The 20,618-nt window shown below is 41.5% G+C and overlaps 1 protein-coding gene across 3 annotated transcripts in view; it reads left to right on the top strand.

Moving 5' to 3' along the window:
• adcy5 (adenylate cyclase 5) overlaps positions 1 to 20,618 on the top strand; it is a 57,362-nt gene that overhangs the window by 29,611 nt on the left and 7,133 nt on the right. For 2 of the 3 annotated variants that reach the window (XM_020623978.1, XM_020623977.1), the window contains exons 4-11: positions 7,442 to 7,553; positions 10,879 to 11,006; positions 11,342 to 11,500; positions 11,607 to 11,748; positions 13,043 to 13,180; positions 15,876 to 15,898; positions 19,008 to 19,167; positions 19,921 to 20,018. In XM_020623978.1, coding sequence (XP_020479634.1) covers positions 7,442 to 7,553; positions 10,879 to 11,006; positions 11,342 to 11,500; positions 11,607 to 11,748; positions 13,043 to 13,180; positions 15,876 to 15,898; positions 19,008 to 19,167; positions 19,921 to 20,018 — 960 coding nt within the window. The remainder of the gene's footprint in view (positions 1 to 7,441; positions 7,554 to 10,878; positions 11,007 to 11,341; positions 11,501 to 11,606; positions 11,749 to 13,042; positions 13,181 to 15,875; positions 15,899 to 19,007; positions 19,168 to 19,920; positions 20,019 to 20,618) is intronic. The other variant, XM_020623979.1, reaches the window with a different exon arrangement.

The raw sequence follows: 20,618 nt of genomic DNA, 5'->3' as shown, positions 1-20,618 counted from the left end.
ATGTGTTGATTAGGGGAAAGATGTCTTTGAGCAGCCTGGTCGGGATGGGGTCCAGGAGACATGTTGATGATTTAGATGAAGCAATTGTTGAGGTCAACTCAGAGAGATCTATAGGGGAGAAGTAGTCCAAGTATAAATGAGGTCTTACAGATGTTTCTAAAGCCATTGTAGTAGATGGCACATCTGCGAGAGCTGTAGGAGTGGTCCGACCAATTTTTTCTCTAATAGTTGTGATTTTATTTGTAAAGAAGCTCATGAAGTCATTGCTGCTGAGATCTAAGGGAATGTTAAGCTCAACAGCACTGTGGCTCTTTGTCAGCCTGGCTACAGTGCTGAAAAGAAACCTGGGGTTGTTCTTATTTTCCTCAATCAGTGATGAATAAAATGTGGTTCTGGCACTATGAAGGGCTTTCTTATATGTTATTAAACTATCTTTCCAGGCTATGAAAAACTCTTCTGACTTAGTGGAGCGCCACCTCCTGTCCATTTTTCGTGATGCCTGCTCAGGAAGCGGCTAGTTTGGGCTGAACTACTGTATGTCTAGGAGGCTCTGCACTGGCTACATGGGCCTGGCTAGCTGGGCTGTTTTCCATGGTGTGGAGCCGCACTTCTAAGTCTGTGAGCCTCGCCTCCGATGCTGCTAGCATCTGACATTTATTACAAGTACCATTATCGCTAAAGGAGGTAGAGGAATAACTGAACATGCGACACTCTGAGCAAGAAAAAGAAGGAGAGGAAGAGGGGGAAGCCATTGCTCTCAGTAAAGTTACTAGCTTAGCTAGCTTCTGAGCTAGCTGACCTAAAGTAGCAAGTTAAATTTGGTAGTTATGCCCATTTGGAGCTTCTGCAACAACTAAAATGTTTCAAACATAAAACAATAAAAATCAAAAGGATAGACTTAAATGAAACTAGATAAAATGAAAAGCATATAATGACAAATAATACAGAAGTTCAGCTCTTTTGAGTCATATGAGGATTCTGAGTTTTCATGTTGCTGCTGGATCTGATTCAGAAAAGTCAGAACTCTAGTGCAGGTCGAACAGAAGATGTGGACCTGCTGGAATAATGTACATGAAAGTCAGTGAAGCAAAAGTTAGAATCTTTTCATAAGCATTCAATGTAACATTTCTGCCCTTTGCTTCTTATGTGAATAATTCAAATCAGTCCTGTTATGTTCAAAACTAAGTTCTGCAACAGAATAAAATAAGCCATGATTTTAATCTAAATTAATCCTGAATGGTGCAGCCCACCCACAGACACAGGCAGAGGAGGAGGGAGATGTGCAGGCGTTGCCATGACAATAGGCTTCATGGTACTTTCCCAGACTGTTTTTCACTCGCCTCTACATAAAATATGATCAACCACACACAGTGTAATGTCATTTGTACTGTATTGAAAATAGTGTAAAGAAAAAGTTGCTGGTTGAGCAAACGACCAAGAATTCCTTAAAGAAGCTTTAATCATCAAGAGAAAAAAGTTTGATTTGGTCTGTAAAACCTCTTTCAACATTAAAAGGCTGATGAACGTTCCTGGAAAAGTATTTTCCACACAATTACAGATGAACATTATTTCAAGCTTAGACTTTACAATGATCAGGAAAAGAGTGTAGCATTAATTACTAGCAAAGACTTAGTTAGCAAGGTGTCCAAGCTTCTTCACACATCACAGTTACTGTAGTTTCTTGGACAATGTTTGGAAAGAGACTTTGTCTGTTTGATACATGGGTTGTATTTATTTCTTTTCACTTCACAAAACAATAAAATATGTAATTTCAGCACTTTAACACTCAGAACATTATGTAGATGGAGACCGGTTCAGGTCCTTGTATTATTTCAGCTCAAGGTTTGGAGAAGGAATGGCGAATATTTATTTGTTTTTAGAAATCGAGTGTCACAAATAATGTTTTGTATTATTTTGTAGTTTGCTGTGCTGTTCATCGGTTATCTCGTTCTTCATCAGTTGCCTTCAGATTTGTTCCTTATATAAAGTCCAAATGATTTCCAACTATCTATTGGTGCCTATTTATATATATTTAAGTGGCTTTTAGTAGGCTTGTACCATTGTCAGGTCATTCTGAGTGCTCCCCTACTGCAGTCATTTACAGTTAATGGATATATAATGTTTTTGAATAGTACTCTGATGGGAAAGTGTTGATGTTCACCTTGACACACCACCACTGTGTAGGCCAGTTGGTGCTACTGAGCAATCAGCTCAAACACCTCTGTTCCCTCCTGATGGTAGTTTTAGGAAAGGAAAGTTGTTGTTTGTGTCCAGAGTTCATCCAGTCTCTTGTCAGTTCAGTGATGCAGTGAATCACTGGTTTACCCTACTTGTGCTTTTGCTCTGGTAGCTGTGAACACAGGTCATTAAGGTCATCTCCTAATAAGAAATGAGAAACCATTACACACTGTGTAGCACAGGACAGGTGTAGTGGGAGTACTGTGGTTAGGTTTGGCACCACCTTGTGGAGAAGGAGGACACTGCAGAAGCTGGCTTGTTGGTTCTCTCTCTGTGTGTATGTGTGCGTGTGTGTGGCAGCAGCTGTCACAGTCAGGTGGAATCCTAAACCTTGATACATAATGGTGCCACTGAAACCCTTCATCACTTCAATGTGTCCCTTTGGATCCTCTGAGGTTCAAGCATCAGGTCACATACTTGGCGCTTTTGTACACAAAGGTATTTTTTAAAATCACTATCAGTAAGACTTCAAATTGCTTTGGGGAGTGGGCATCAGTGAAAAATCAGGAGATCAGTATTTCTGGGGCATGAGAACCTTAGAATGAATGTACACACATGGATAGCAACTATAACTGTACAGCACGATATTAAAAAAACAATACAAGGCTGCCCCAACAAATTAGGCATCCAATTCAAACAAAACAACAGGACAAAGATAAAGAAAGTGAAGTGTTAGATGGATGGAGTCGTACTGTAGGTTTTTCTGTGAGTCAATGGGGAGCAGGTGGCACATTAGTGACATCTGCTAAGCTCGGCTGATCTCTCTCTGTGCTCATGAGTGTTTGGTTAATGGCTAGATAACCAGGTGTGACGTGGCCTGTTGGGAAGCAGGTTGCGGCTTTTGGTAATTAGGGGTCTGTTGAGAGGCTGAGTAACAGGAAGAGAAGTTACAACTCCAACTAAAGACTAAGGGAAAATAAAGGAAGGTAGCGAGGGATTCACGTGAGGTGTGGAGCTTGTTTCTGCATTAGATACGCACTTTGTCATCTTCCTGTCCTTTTAATTCAGGAGTCCTGAGCATTGGAAAACAGAGGTACCACAGTACTGTAGTTAATGTTTCACAGATGTACCTGAAAAGGCACATTATTCTACCTTAAGGGGCAGTGCACAGGCCTAATAACCAAATATGAAAGCATTATGGATATGTATGGAGTTGAATCAAAAGTGCTGAATGTTCCTACTTTAAAGATGTCAAGTTGTCTTTAGGAGGTCAAGTCTCTCAGGGCCATCGAGTTCTACCCAAGTCACAAACTCTGAGTTTACAGCTTTGCAACATTATCTCTGCCTGCACAGATTATTTTAGGAGCAACAAGGATGACAGAGCATAAAGTAACTTCAGCAAAGAGGGAAACAGGCATCGCTCTGGATTTCTTAATATTCCTGATTGATTATATCCTTGTCTGAAGGTTCATCTTGGTCACTTGGTGCACATAGTGATTTTGATGATCAGAAAATTGTATCAAAATTCACTTGTTCATGCTTGTGGTTTAGCAAAAGCGACTTTTTAGCCCAAAGGTTTGTTCTACCTTTTCCTGGAAATGTGGTACCCCACTTGTGTTTGTCCTCTGTAAAACAATGTCCTGTGGCTGCAGCAATTAAACCAGTGTGTGCTAACTAAGGTGTTATGCAAGAGGATGTTTTCATGCTGCCAGGTCACCTTGTGAGTGTTCAAGTCATGTTCTTGACTGTGACTGTAGCTGTTGCTGCTGTTATGTAGGCCAGCAGCACCCCGAGGGGAAACACATGGAAAGAGCATTACATAAATTAGAGGAATTAGCTTTCACTCTGTTCTTCGTGTTGTAATTGAAATACAGAGAGGAATTGATATAACAGCAAACTCACATGGTTTTAGCATAATCGTGTGTGTGTGTGTGTGTGTGTGTGTGAGACATAAGGCTGTTCTGATTCTGTTGGAACTGTATGGCTACGGTTTGGCCAGATTTAGCAGATGAGAGTGAAGCAACACGAGTACACACAATTTCAATCAGTCAATCAAAATGTATTCATATAGAACATTTAAAACAACACTAGGTTAAAACAAAGTGAACAATAACAACGATCTAATATATTGATGCACAGTTAGAACAGATACAAAAATACTGCACAAATCAAAAAGAACAAATTGTAATAAAACATCTACAATGTGCGTAATAACTCTCATACTGAATGAATAAAGACTTTATAGTGAGCAGACAGCAAGTTAACTTTTGTGGGTGTAACAAGGTCAAGCAAGAATCTAAAAGGAGACAAAAGGGTAGCTAGAGAGAAAGACAAGAAAAAGAAATGAAGACATTTATGGATGAATAGTAGCTAGGGGTGAATGGAATGAGTAATGAGAACAACAATGAGAAGGACAGAAGGGTCTGTGAGCTTTTCAGGTGAGCGAGCCACCAGCCTAGCCGTCTGGTTAAACAGCTGGGGGCCAGATAACAGGCAGCTGGCCGGTGGCAGTGTAGTGCCAGTTGAGAGGGGATTACAGGTTCAGGTAGCTCTGGTTCGGCTGAGATTTGACCCAGAACAGATTTTGTGGCGATGGAAAAGGAGACTACATTTGTATGAAAAAGCGTGGATACTCCAGGGCAAATTGGTTTCTAGAGCATATCCTTTTTCCTGCCTTCTCACATGCTCCGTCCTTACACCCCTCACTTGCCTTCCCCCTGTTTCTGAGCCTAAACACACTGGTCAAGTGTCTGGTTTCACTCGACCTCCCATGTTATGGTTCACTGAAAACAATCAATTATTCTCAGAAATGGGTACCCCAGAGTGGCGGCTCTTAATCCTTTTCAGCTTGAGATCCAAATTGAGTACATTTAGGAATCTTGAAGTCCAAATTCATTAGAACATGTTAGTGCTCTTAACCTGTGGGCAGTCTGCAAACCCTGCACAAGGCCCTGGCTTAACACTCAGACCAAATTAAATCTCCGTGCCCAGAATGAAGTTCACTTTTACATGCATATGTGGACATAAACGCTTGTACATTCTGCCCACACACTGCACAAACACACTGTGTTCTTGGAAGTTAGCAGGCATCTGCCCTGTGAGATTCATGTGAGCTTGTTTGATCTGAAACCTTTGTTTATTCATAGCTTTTTCTTCTTATTCCTGGGGGGCTGACTCGAAAAACGACTTCTTCAATCAGGAAACTGTTGCAAAATCAGGCTTCACAAAGTCAAACAATGACCACGTGGCCTGCTTGAATGTTCTTATGTAGCTGGACACAGTGTTGATATAGATTGGGCAATGCTCTGGCCTTTTCTTTGAGTGGACAGGTAAAAATGTTTTTTGTCCTGTTGTTAAATTGTGACCTACTTTTTGTACCCTTAGGGCTGTTTCCATCTAAGAAAGGATGATATGTATTCCTGAGGTTTTCAAACTAACGGGGAAGGTGCGGAGGATGTTGTACATGAGCACGCTGCTCTTCTGTAAACAAAAGGAAATGAATTATTGTAGTTTAACCAAGAGCAGTTGTCCACATGCACCTTTATGTCAACACACTCTTCTCCCCTTGACAATGAAATGAGAGTTTACATTTTTTCCCACACTCTCATCAAGACTCCAGTAAAATAAGTAAGATGGGTTAAAATTTGTCTTCAAAGGTAATTTGAAGTTATTTGATCATTGGGGAACCCCCCACCCCAAAAAAGGTGAGTCATTGTCCAGGTTGCTACAAGGAAAGCAGTGCTACAGCCCTTTTGACAGAGATCATGGCAAGCTGCTGGTGTTTTCACCCTTCTTCCAGGTGACTGTTTTGATTTAAGCCTCTTTTACACTAAACACAAAAAGCTGCCCACTGTGTTCGTTTTAGCTGCTGGTGTCTTGCTACCAGAGGCGTGATGCTTATCATGACATCTGATTCTCGTTGAAGCCGCTCCCTCTCCTCGTTCAACCTCTAGCTTTCTCTTTCACACACACGGACCTCCAACCCCCCCCATTTCACCTTGCCCTGTTTATACAGGAGGTGGGGCGAGCGCGTCTTGGCAAAAGTACTTCCTGTCGTGGCGGTGTTTTGGAGGGTCAGTGTAAAGGTCGTTGCATACTTGAGGTGAACTTCATGTGCAATTTTCTCGCTCATCATGAATAATTTTCAAACCAATATTCTGTCAGTGAACACATGCACATCACTGATATAATATCGTTATTATTTTTCTGCCCCAAGGTTGTTGTTGTTTTTTTTTTTTTTTTAATTCAACTTTTCTCTGGGAACAGGAACACATGGGGCCAATCATTATGCAGCTCAGAAGACATGGCCTTGCCTTGTGAGCTTGACTAATAAAGGTCATCACATGTTTTGCCCCAGGAGGAAACCAATGACCAGAGAATAAATATACTCACTGAAGAAAGAAATGTGCGGTAGAGGCTTATGATACTTCACAGAACAACTTCAGCCATTCAAGACAAGGCTGCTCTTGGGCTTTATCTGTAGGTATACATGAGGCCAAGCTGACTGTCTCCCACATCTCAGGCTGAGCCTACGACCTCTCTGCCTGGTGCCTCTGTCCTAGTTTGTTTCTGAGAGAAAGGATTCAGCCCAGTGAAAGCGTCTGTTGTTGCCAGTGTTAGGAGAGTAATGAAAATGCCTCAAACACAAGAAGACCTTTCCATCCAGCTGACATTTGGTGAGAGGCAGGGTACCCCTGGACAGGTTTCTAATCTTTCACAGTGCTGACACATAAAGACACACAACTATTCACACCTAAGAGCAATTTAGAATTGCCACTTAACCTAAGGAGTCTTTGGCAAGTGAATGGAAACCTGAGAACCCAGAGGAAACCCAAGCATGTTGAGGACAAGCAAACTCCTCACAGAAAGGCCCCAGCAGGCCAGCTTGTCTGAACCCAACCCTCTTACTTTGTACCAGGTCAGAACTAATGTACTCTCCAGAAATCGCACATGCAGTTGCAGAGTTGAACCTACAGTTACCCAGAACACTCATCTCTGTGTAGGTTTGCAGAGATGATTACATGCATCTTCAGACAAACATAATTCCAGCATAAGCTGAACTTCCCAGGTTTGATTACTGTGGAACCTCATTGCTGCCATGTGAGAAAATCTGTCTGGAAGCCTCGTCGGGCAAATGGTACAGTTAGCAGAGACGAGAACTGCAGTGCAGAGGAAACTGGGTATTCCAAAGTTGGAGGAAGAGGAGTTAGATTTTCTGAACCCAGAATATTGAATTGTCTTTCCTGTCTTTGTGTTTCTGCAGCATCTTATTTGCAGACATTGAGGGTTTCACCAGTCTGGCATCCCAGTGCACAGCGCAGGAGTTGGTGATGACTCTCAATGAACTTTTCGCTCGCTTTGACAAGCTGGCAGCGGTAAGGAGTCAATCACATGCATCTGTATGTAAGACATACAAAGTGTGCTAATATTTTAATTTGAGTATGTTATGGAACTAAATAAGTCAAGAATACAATTTAATAAAACTCAGTGCTCATAAAGGGCTCAGTGCATTCATAAAGGTCTCCACAGCAAATGGCAAAGCAAAACAAGAGCACTCCCTGCTTATGTCAAAGTATGTAGACATAACAGCCTGACGTACAGAACACTGTGTCCTTGCATTCCTTCTATCATACCCAAACTGCAAAGAACTGCACAGACTCTGGCATCGTGCACATGGGAGGTCAACATAACATTCATTTAAACTCAGTTTTCACCATTATCAGACATGAAGAGCGCCTTTCACATAATATTACACCTGATTTATACACGATTCATAATTGATTCCATATCATTTCTACAATTTCCTCCACAGATACTTTTATTGTGATGTTATAACATTATTTTTGAGACTCCCTGTTCTTTTGAGAAAGATTGCAATCCATCTAGTATAAATGTCAAATTGTCCTGTTAAGTTGACAAGCTAGAACATGATTTATCAATGTCAAGGGAAAAAGTATAGTACATACAAATAATTTTGCAATTCTTAGCAGACTTTTAGATCCTCTTCAGTTCAGATAAACCTAATGAAACTGGGCTTGCTGAGGCAGGATTCAGTCTTACACTGGATGTGCTGCTCTACTCTTTTTACATTTCTGGTGTATTCCTGAGAATCTTCTTCCTTCTGGTGACTGCGAGTGAGGTGAAAAACTTATGGTTATAGAGTTACTCACCTCAATAATTCAGTAGGAGGCTCACTGAACATCCTGTACATGATAATGGGTAGATAAGACCTGTGAAGGAACTAATGTGCCGTTTATCGCAGCCTGACTACAACAGCATCTGACAGACCTAATGGCCCTGTAGTGTCTAGAGAGGTGGACACACTGCGTGGCTTCTACAGGCGGAAGTGGGCTGTAAGCGAAGCAAGTCGAGTCATACAGAATTCTGATGATCTACCCCAGATTGGTTAAAAGACAGTTGTTTGATTTCATAAAGCTCCTCTGATGATTAACTGTGCATTCGTAGGCTATAAACTAACATTTAAATAAAAAGCCATTCGTGCCTTTCATGGCTATCAGAAACTCTTCTCACTAAAATGTGTAATCAATTCGAAGACTAACAACTTAAACTTAACATTAGCTTTCTAGCTAACGTTTGACCAGCTAATAAGTTAGCTAATGCTAGCTCTTTCTGAGTTTTGTAGTGATGGAAAAAGTTGGATGTTGTGGTGATTTTATGCTGCAGACTGCATACTGCTGTTCCCTAATTTCTACCGCCATCGTACAACATAATTCTTGAATCCATATATTATTATTTTTGGACTAGACCCATCCATAGCTGCATCCTGAGATCTTGTCTACTGCCTAGGTTGCCAGGTTTGCGTGTTTTGCACTAGAAACAACCAAATTATGTTCCAAAAACAAAACATTACTTCTCAATATGTACAAAAATGGAAATTTTTAAATTGAAAACTGAAGTATTTTCAATTCATCTGTCTCAGGTACACAGTAAGTCAAGCCTCAAGTCGTGAATACCAAGTCAAGGTCAAGTTGAGTCTTTTAGCAGTTTTAGCCAAGCAAATCTCAAATCTGTGACCTAAGTCTGACTTGAATCAAGTCTATGACTCCAGTCGCCTACCTCTACATGCCTGTGATCAACATGTGGAGCTGTTGTTGTATACCAGTTTGGACCACTGGTGCTGGTGAATAATTTTACTGTCTTCAGGCCTGTAAAATGTATTAATTAAAAATATCTGAGAAGCATTTACCTTTGGGTGAAATGGCCACAGCCTGTAAACATGAGATGATTTAAGGAACAGGAGAAACATGAATTTTCAACCTTAGCTGGACGCGTGTGTGGCTGTATGTTTGACTTTGTATGTAAGCACATTGACAGAGGGCTACAGCTGAAGTACAGTTATAAACTAACAAAAACACACAGTATCATGCAGCTAGAAATTTCTTACAGCACATTTGTCCTGTCAGAAGCACAGCGTCCTAAATGACACATTCATGAGTATTGATATTAGTTCTTATCCAGAAGGTTTACTGTTTATCCAGCTATGGTTCAATAGAAGCCATTTGTTTATGAAAGGTGAAATGATGCCTTAATCAATATTTATGAGTGAAATGGGCATAATGGCATTATAAACCAGAAGCATTGCTACTGACACTTTTATGCCCATGCCAGATGTACCTTGTATTTGTCTGTGTACATGTGCACGCCCACACGCTACACACACACAGTGACCCACTGTGCTCTCTACACAGTGGGCTATGTTCCCAAAGCCACGTGCTACAGAGATTCTCAGGTGGCTGTCATGAGACGCAGTGTTTTTCTGAGCGGATCCACACAGTGTGATTGTCCCACACGCTGCAGAGATGAGTCTAAGGCTCGTGTAAAATCGATGCTAAAATGCAGCTGCTGTACAAATCCTGCTTTTTCCATTTTATAGCTGCAATTACAGCAGCTTCTTTGAAAATGCAAAGATTCAGCTCTGAATGTATTTGAAAGGTTTAAAAATGTCTCACTTACCTCTATGGTATCTTTACGTGCAGATAGTTTGGACTTTTTCAGTGAGAACAGCTGCAGCTGGGAATGAGGATGATGAGAGGCGTGAGGGTGAACTAGCGGTTAAGAGGCAGCAGTATCTCTGTCGAGCTGAAGGGAACTGTGGAGTTCAGTGACAGTTCTCTGTGAGCTGTGAACAACACCTTCGAGATCACAAGTAGCCGTTTGATCCATTGCTAATGAAAGTACTGATTATACAGCAGCAGCTTTATGTTCATGAAAGTACTGATTATACAGCAGCAGCAGCAGCTTTATGTTGTTATCATGAGTCTGACAAACAGGTGTGTTGAAATGTCTGTTTACTTAAATGAATCTTGCTTTACTGTGCTATTGTTTCATGTTGTTAAATGCAATGGGAAACTCGGCAAAGAGGTGTAAGTGTTCAGAATCAGTCACTGTTTTCCTCGGGTGACAATAGGTGTCAGGCCCAACACTTGTGTTTAGCCCAGTTCTCCTCCTGTCGATGTGGTTTAACCATTTGTGAAACTTGGTTTTTACAGATTTTTTCACTTCACTTTGTTTCACACTTATTCTAAAATGTAATTTTGCCATTTTTAATACGAACATTTGAAGGTTAGACTTCAGCAGTTTGAAGGAGGCTTCATGCTGTGTAGTTTATTGTATGAACCCACCTTAGAAAATTCTCTTTGAGCTGATGTACATTTACATGAAACTGTTCTTTTCTCACAGGAGAACCACTGTCTACGGATTAAGATCCTTGGGGACTGCTACTACTGCGTGTCTGGGCTGCCAGAGGCGAGGGCTGACCATGCCCACTGCTGTGTGGAGATGGGTTTGGACATGATAGAGGCCATCTCGTAAGTTGTCCTGAGGGTTGACAAGGGTGTCACTAGTTAACATGTGATGTGAATGGATAAATAATGATGAAGCTCACTGTGCTGTAGTAGGACAATGTGTGGGAATGATCTGACAGCTTTACTTGTTGAAGGGATGGATGTGAAATGTGTGTTATTCCCTAGAGCCTCATGTTTCTAAGCTGTCTGAGCTGATCTGACCTACTCTGCTCTGTCAGCATTAGCCCTTCTCTCAGTTCATCATGTGTCCTACAGTTAGAGAGGGATCACGGCGCCAAGCAGCCAAAATGTGTCGGCAAAGATGGCAAAACAAAGGTTTTGTGTGATGTTTGTTGCAGGCTGGTTCGGGAGGTGACCGGGGTGAATGTGAACATGCGTGTGGGCATCCACAGTGGCAGGGTGCACTGCGGGGTGCTGGGACTCAGGAAGTGGCAGTTTGATGTCTGGTCCAATGACGTCACATTAGCCAATCAGATGGAGGCTGGGGGCAAAGCTGGGTATGTCTCTTCAGTTATAGTCAGGTCAAGAGAACCACTCTGTTTTGCTAAAACTGTACAAACAGTATGTGAATAGTGAACATTTATGTGTTTTGTACCATTTCAGACGTATCCACATCACTAAGGCCACTCTGAACTATCTGAACGGGGACTATGATGTGGAGCCGGGTACAGGGGGAGAAAGAAACGTCTACCTGAAGAAGCACAGCATAGAAACCTACCTCATTGTGGGCTGCAGTCAGAAAAGGGTACAGTCGTCACTGTTATCTTACAATGTGAAGGCCAAAGTGTACACATCAGAATTGACAGTATATTACTCTAGGTTTTTTTTTTCTATATATAATTAAACCTGCATGTTAACCACAATAACATAGTCCTGACAAAAATATGTGGCTTTACATCTGGTGGATGTTCATCTTTCATCTTGACCCTGCCTTTGTCTGTCTGCTGTTTGGTGCTGCAGCTGGTTTAACTGAGTTTTTGGCTGTTGTGACTGAGACTTAACTGTAAAAGCAAAGCAATGAATTAAAAGGAGATTTAAAAAACAACAACAACGCAGTGGTGTTATCAGTATGACACCTTTAAAAGTGATTTGTTTTAGGTTCAATCTAAATCACTGAACTGATGAAGAAGCCTGTGTTCCTCATGAGCTCCAGTTTGTTTCTGACTGCACCACTTGAATCAGATGTCTCTGTCCTCTAGAAGTATCTGTGACTATAGATAGCCTGTCATGTGATGTGATATCCTCCTCTCAGTTTGCTCTACGTGCTGACAGAGACAGAAGGAAGAGGGCACAGTCTGATTATTTGGTTTGTTTTGAACATATCTCCTTAGAGCCAGTATGTACAGTACTTCTACAATCAGATCTGTACTTACAGGTTGTGTTCCCAGAATCCATCTTTCCAACACAATGCCACAAGCAGAAATGGATTTTTGCACAGGTTTATGAGCATGAAGATTGTTTATGCTGCATTTTCTACCAAAACTATGCAGTTGATGATGACTTCTACTGTGGTCAGGTTGTGTTGCTGGGAAAAACAGGATATTCCTGAGACATCAGGAGCAACAAGACCAAGTACTGTAAGGCTTTTGTAAGGTGAAGGCGACGGTCTACACAATCCATCTGTGTTTACTATAATATCACATGACCCAAATTGCTAAAAGCCATTTTTCTTCTTACCTTCTTTGTACGGCTGCTTCTTCACTGAAGCTACTGTATGATGCCGATCCAGATGTTGTCAGTGGTGGACCCCATGACAACAGAAGAAGTCAGCTGATCCAGTTTGAGACCCTGTTAACGATTTAATCTTATTCCATCAAAGCCCAGCTCAGACGTGCACAGCACAGCCTAAAGACTGTTTTTCTAGAAAGGCTATAATCCTGATGTTAAAGAGGAACGTTTGTCATGTGGACTAATTGTTGGAAGAACCACACAAGAGAAAGTCGTTTCGTCTGTTATAGTTTATCTTTTGCTTGTTTGTCAACATGTGATGAATATATTTCTCACAGGGAAACAAGTTTCTGTATATTTATCTCTTGCAGAAAGAGGAGAAGGCGTTGATAGCCAAAATGAACCAACAGAGGACCAACTCTGTCACCCACAACAGCGGCCACTGGACTGACCGTCCATTCTACAACCATCTGGGTGGAAACCAGGTCTCCAAGGAGATGAAGAGAATGGTGAGGACAATTTAAAATGCGTCCTGTCTGCTTTGTAACACTGCTGTTATTGGATGCCACAGACAGGTGACACTCGTCTCAACCCTCATTTGGTAACAAAGTTAACACATAGTTAATACCCACAATCCTTTGATCCTGATAACCAGCAGCGATGACCCTTCATGGTGCACTCCACTTCTCACGCATCACCTTGGCTCAGAGAGGCTCTCAGCAGCACTCAGAGACAACGGTAGCATGTAGGTGGTCGCCACAAAGCGGGCACCACAGCTGCCACCATCTTCAACCTCCCAGAGGCCGAGTTTGATTTGGAGGAAAACCTAAAATGTAGCCGCAGCAGAACAACCTGATCATTTATGACCTGTAGCTCGACCTGCTGAGCCAACCCTGCAAACAGGGACTCGCTCAGTTTATGGGTCCATCCACATCTAAAACACATGCACACACTCGCACACATTAGTTTTCTGTGTGTATATATAAAACCACTCCACCCACTCAGTGAATCTATTACAGGGAGGAAGACAAAGAGGCCCAGGCCATATGCACAGTTTTGTTGAAGTTTACATTGCTGCTCAACAAAACCAACTGTTTTCCATCAGCTCTCCAGCTCACGACTGGAGAACTACATATTTATAACAGATGTGGGCAGAGAGCGATGTCGCTGTCGAGCTGCAATATGGGAATCGTAGGATCCAGCAGACTCGACCTGGGGACTAAAAGTCTGCACCAATCTTAACCATTGTTTTCTCATCAATCCCATAACGTTATAGTTGTAAAATCCTAAATAACTGACCCCTTTAATGGTTGGTGTGAGAATATTTGTGACTTGGAGGGTGAAGGGAGGTTTGTTTGGATAAAAGCTGTGTTATGAATACTAGAATACGCATAGTGTACATATAAAGCTTGGCGGTGTGTACATTTCAAACTGTACGAGCCCCATTTGGAGGATAAAGTACAGGCCGGTCATTTTAAATGATATGTACTTGAATGGATCGATTGATTATACAAAGGATAAGAGAAGTGATGGTTACATGATAGGCACACAGTTAAATACTGCATTACATAACCTACAAACCTTTCTTTGTGCTTGTCACTAACGTTATTCTGAAGGCACGCTGCGTCTCTTGCTTCAGTTTCCACTTAGAGTTGTTTTTGACTGTGTGCTCATTTAGACAATCCACGTGCATCAGGGATTTTTTTTATGATTATTATTTTTGACCCACCCTGCTACAGAGCCCCTTATGGGTCAGAAATAGTCCCGTTTGGAATAAATGAAACAAGTGGGTAATTGGCACTAACAACCAATATGACTGAACAGACAAAGGAGACAGTGCCACCTACTGAAACTCCATCCACACTAACAGAAGCCCGTGAAAAGAAAGTGATGCCAAACCTATTTACAGCTGACCTTTCTGACAGTAAAAGCAGAAGCACTACAGCTAAGAACAAAAGAACTGCTGGCGTATCTACTGTCGTCGTGGATGACTACATTCAATTACTGTCCTGACATCATTTCTTTTGCCTGGTATCTGAGCAGTGTGTCACCAAAGCGTCTGTGTGCTCTTCATGCCCTGGCTCACAGAGCCGTCACTTTGCAGAGACACTAGCACTTTTGACATCAGCTCCATTTGCCACAGTTCTTCATTCTCAGCCTCTGTTTCACTCTCTGCCTCTTTATCTCTGCACTGGTCATTAATCACTCTCTGAGGATAAAGCAAGTTGTGGACGGTGCAGGATCGAAGACACACAGAGGGCATGAGAGAGATTCTTTATACAACCGGCAGGGAGGGAGCAGTGCTGAGGATGGACGTTTCCATTTGTTCTGTCTGTCCAGAAACGGGGCTGAGCAGCGGACTGTGAATGACTTATGAGGCATCCAAGACTTTACACACGTCCTTCCCTTTTCCACTGTTGATTCAACTGCTTTCATGATGTTGACAAGCTGAGAAGAACCAGTGGAACAAGCAGGAGTGCCAGGCCAGCGTGTTAGTTTCTGCTTCGTTCAGTTTGTTCTTTCAGCACTGACATTAACGCGTCTGTCCACAAGATGTAGCAAGAGAGATACAGTAACTCACTTCTCTGGAATATGCTGTAGTTCGATGTGGACATGGATGGATGACTGGCCACGAGCCCAAGGGCTTCAAATGTTCATCTCAAACATTTATTTTTAGAACAGCTACGAGTCTTGGTCACATACTGTATATTAACACACTGTACAGTGACACTAGTAAACCGATGTATATATCAGATGAGCCTTTATAAGCTTTTTGAGGGTTTGATAGAACAGTTTGTACTGTAGTCTGTTGTATTTAGTAGAATCTTTGTGTCAGTGTGGATCTGTTATGGCAGGAGACAGTCTGAACTAAATGCTGAAGTTTAGCAGCTGATGATTATTTAATTTGAATAACTGATTCATCTTATCATAAGTCAAAAAATGCAGGAAGATGATAACCTGCACTCACCTTTGCTAACCAACTGAAAGAGTAATGTAAGACGGGCTTCAGCTCTGTGTTTCTGTTAGAAGCTCACAAGTTTCTTTTCCATTATGAAGCTTTGGGACAAAAGTCAAAATAACAAGTGGAACTTATTCATGTATGTCAGGAACCAGAAAACTGACTGTGGGAACACTACAAGTGATCTTTTTTTAACTAACTGGTTTTATTTTTGCTCTTTTTCTGTTCTCTTTTCCGTCTTGCAGGGCTTTGAAGACCCCAAGGACAAGTGAGTAGTGTTTGTGTACTGACATTATTACAGTACGTCCTCCCTCTCATCCTGCCAGTAGTTGTCTCATGACATGAATCAGCACTTGTTGTTGGTTTCTCTTATACTAGGCAGTGATCTTGAAAAAAAGAAATGAAAAGGAAAACTCAGTAGGATAGAATAGAAACCTTTGTCATTACACTAATGTGCAGTGACATTTACACTGCACAGCGCTCACGTAGACAGAAGACAACAAAACAGACCATTAAATCTAAAAACCAGAAAATCAATAACAAACTGCAAATATCAGTCTTAAATCAGATCACTGTAAACTGTCTGAATACGCTCACGGGATCCGATGACACCTCTGTTCTCTCTTAAACCCATTTGCTGTGAGCTTATGTTGTGGGCTCACGTACTGTTTCCACCCTGTGGTTCAAAAAACAGTGGAAAACTCATTAAGATCAGCAGCTGTGAGGTGGTACCACAGAGCTAATGTTATAGCTGCTTATGGCTGAGGTAAACACACATTAGACACTTGACCCATTAGACCAATTTGCTGGCAAGTATAAATAAAGCACAGATGGGAACATTAAAGCGTCGTGCACCTGGTTAGCAAGCACCTAGTTGATGCCATAAGGCAGGGGTTCCTTTGTAACTTTTGATTGTTAAAAGATTTCTGAGGACCACCTTGTCAAATAAATGAGGAGAAACTAAATAATATATTCAGTGTATGTATTTACTGGTTTTACTGGCTCCCATGTCAGTTTTTCATAAAAAAAAACAAAAAAAACTGCCATTTCTGTGTCACATCATCTGAGGAAACGTGGACTTGCTAGCTTGCTAGCTAACAGCAGCAGAACACATTTGTCACTTCCTGGTGTTGTGAAACATAACTGATCAATGAAATTATGCATTTTAATTGGATGTTTTTTAATTTATGTCAATTAAATTATGTCACATTTAGTAAATACCTAGGTTAGTAAATTACATAATAATAATAATCTAACCCTTTGGAGTAGCCTACTACTCCGCACCCCACCAGATGGCGCTGTGAGGCTCTCCGCTGGGCTGCCCTGGTTGGGAACGGCTGCTGTAAGGCCTCGTATATAAGTATAATCACCTTTATTGGCCAAGTACATTACACACAAGGAATTTGTTTCCAGTACAGAACCGATGGCAGCCATCTGCGGCGCCAACTCAATCAATGGCTCTAGCCATCGGGGGCAACGGGGGGGTTCAGTGGCACCGAGATTCAAACCTTCAACCTTATGGTTGGAGACGACTGCTCTACCCACTGCACCACTGTCGCCTCTTCCTATATGTGCTGTATTGTAAACAAAGTATATGTTCGCCTTCTGTACATCAATGCATCAGACACCCCAGGGGAAAACAGGGGGTAGACAAACTAATATAACTAGTATAACATAACAAACATTTTAATTTTTGAAGTAATTATTGTAAAAGCCCTGAAAATAATGTTAAGCCCCTTAAATCTCACTAAGACTGACGGGATCCTACATGCACTGAATCTCCTTCTGTACATTTAGCATAAGAAATGTGTCTGTGTTGCTTTGTTTGTGCTCGTTCTTTCTGGTTTGAAGTGGGAGGGGCTCAGCTGGAAAAGCCTGATCAAACACACAGTCCTGATGAAGCAGAGTAATGTTGGTGAATGTGTACCAACTACTAAAAAATAGTGCCTAAGGTTTTTTCTTGTTTTTTACTATTTCATCTAATGTTGATGTGCAAACCCAGATATACAAGTCATGATTGTATATCTGAGGTCATACTGCATAACAGTTTCTAACTGGCTGCTGCTCAAATGAATAAGAGCCACTTGTCTAGCGGTTTTTGTCACTGTGATAAAGTTCTTTCAGATTTTAAGTCCTTTTTCTGAAGGTGTTTTTCATCTTGTCTAACTTCAAAGATATATTTCTGCTGTCAGATTTCACAAACTGGTGCAGTGACAACTGTACAGTGTAAGAAACACAGAGGTGTTCAATCCAAAGGCTGTCAGTGTTCAAAGAAACGCAGTCACTTTGGAAAAGGTTGTCCTTTTCTCCTCCCAAACTGTTCTCTATCTGTACGTGAGCTCTGCATCACACTGAGCGGAGCGCCCACGCTGACGGCCTCCGCTGACGGCCTCCGCTCCAGGCCACAGCACCAACGCTGCTTCTTATGCAGACTGACAGCTTTTGGAGTTGAGAGGAAGCTCGTGCTGTCTGTATCATACACTGAATGATAACCATGACATCAGATAGGTAGGCTGCTTCAGGGCTGAAGAAATGCCTAGTATACTGCTACAGAAGGTTTTCTTTGCCACTACATTAACATCTTAACATCTACAGTAGAATTAAGACTCATTAATGGGCATCCTAGTGCATCAGGATTAAGATAACAACTATGTATCACAGTGTCTCTGGTTCGAGTCTGGGCATTTGTTGAATCTATCTCCCCCTATTTCCTCCACTTTCTACATTAGAGGCAAAACATATTTAAACAGTAAAGGGTTATTTATCTATAAGGAGTCTTGATTTTTTCATCAGACTGTTTTTATTCTTCAAGTAATTCCCCAAACACCCTGTGTACTAAGGTGACTTGTGGGTTTGTATTATAACCTGTGTCTGTACAATTCTTACATCTTTGAAATATTTTTTGTTTGTCAAAAACTTAGATGATGGTGAAAAATAGATGCATGTTCTTTGCTGTTTGCTCCTTTGCCTGGCATACAGTGAATTATGAATTAAAAACCGCACTGTCTGGTCAGTCTTCCTTAAATTAATGTATTTATTCTGGGCCCAGGAAACTGACTCTACATCTTGGAATCAGCTGAGGAATTATTACACAAGACACAGTGATTTAACAGGGATTCAGCAATTATTCATATCCAGTTCACTAGATCCTACTGCAATAGGTTGTTAGTTGTGTGAATATAGAGCAGTTATGGATGAGTTCTGTCTAATTTGTTGTTGTTGTTGTTGTTGTTGTGTCCCTACCTTGTGTACTGTTCCAGGTGTTTATTTTTTTAGATGACACTGGGTGAAAAAGGTTTAGCTGAACTAAAATCTAAATGGCCTTTTCAGTTGTCCTGAGATATAAATGTCATCTGTTCTCATCTTGTTTTATTCAGACATTTCATTTTTAGAAACACACAGGAAAACCTAAACCCAGAGGACGAGGTGGACGAATTCCTGGGCCGGGCCATTGACGCGCGCAGCATCGACCGTCTGCGATCCGAACACGTCAAGAAGTTCCTGCTCACCTTCAGAGAGCCTGACCTGGAGAAAAAGGTCAGGGCGCATACACACAAACACATAGCGACACACACTGCCAATATAGCAGCAAATAATTGGCTGTGACAAGCAATGTTCTTGGTGCAAAAAGCTCTCTCATGCTCTCGTTTTCTGTCTCCTGAGGAAGTCCGTCAAAACTAAGTATAACAGAAAAGGAAGAGCTGGAGCTTAAATGGGAAAGAGATGGAAAAAGGATGTAAGCAGGTTCAGACAGTGAAGGACAGCTGAGAGGAAAGTTTAGAGGGTTTGGGTTGTGTCAAACAAGTTTTGGGAAAAGAGAACAATTGTCTTGTTTTTAAAGTTTCCTGCTAGTCGGATAAATGGGACCTTTTAAAATATTCACACTCTTGTCTCATTTGTTTTTTTTATTGTTCTGGGATTTAACCACTTCAGAACGTGAGACAGAAACATTGTTGTCGCTACTTTCAAGTCAAATCGTGTCTTAACTATAAGACAGAGGATTAAGGCCACTGTTCCCAGATTTGGATTTCAACCATCAAGACATTTTACAAGAAAAGACAAAACTCAAGAACTACAGCAGAGTCAGGAGGTGACATTTACACTATATATTGTGTGAAAGTACTGATTCCAGAACACAAAGCTTGTCTCCGAAGTAACTAAATCACATTTTTTAAATACCTGTTTAAATGTTTTTGGATCGATTGTTGCCTCCTTTTAGTTTTCAAAGGGACAGAATGTAAGAAAAGTCTGTTGTCAGGTGTTGACATACCGTTTCCTTCTCCTCTTCAGTACTCCAAACAGGTCGACTCCAGGTTTGGAGCTTACGTGGCCTGCGCCTCCCTCGTCTTTCTCTTCATCTGCTTCATCCAGATTCTAATTGTGCCACAGTGAGTCACCACTGAAATACTACACCGATGACCCAAGGATATGTTAATACATTTCCCCCTCACTTAAATATGCCCCCATTACCAACTCAAATGATGGTGATTTGGCTCCGCTCAGACATTACTGTCACTTTGCCAACAGCAGGCTCAGAAGAGACAGATCACAGGTCATCATCACAGATCCAAAAGTCATTTCTGAAGCCTAAAGGAAAATGTAGTCTTTCATTAATTCAACTAGGAAATGATGCTCCTTGTAACTAGTGTAAAAATGGCTGCAACAACAGCCTTGATAAATTATGTATTTTAGGATGATGATGACTTCTTCTGTGGCCGGTCTTTACGAATGTTCTTGTTTGTCTGTAATCTTTGGAGCCTCCTGCACTTTGCAGCTTTAGTCCTTTAGTCCTTACAGTATCTCCTGCAGGTTCACGAGGGATAAAGGAGGATATCAAATCAAAATCAGTGCAATTGCAGCAAGCAGCAGCTGGATTCAGACAGCTCTGGCAGATGTTGTCATGAAGTGATCCCTCCTCTTTTTTCTCTCTCCTGCCCTCAGACTTTTCTCCGTGCCCATCCCTCGGTATTGATTTTCTTTAGTCTGCC

Source organism: Monopterus albus, unplaced genomic scaffold, assembly GCF_001952655.1.
Source record: "Monopterus albus unplaced genomic scaffold, M_albus_1.0 scaffold318.1, whole genome shotgun sequence".
NCBI lineage: Eukaryota > Metazoa > Chordata > Actinopteri > Synbranchiformes > Synbranchidae > Monopterus > Monopterus albus.
Note: the sequence above shows the minus strand (reverse complement) of the source record. Positions and strands in the feature narration are given on the sequence as shown.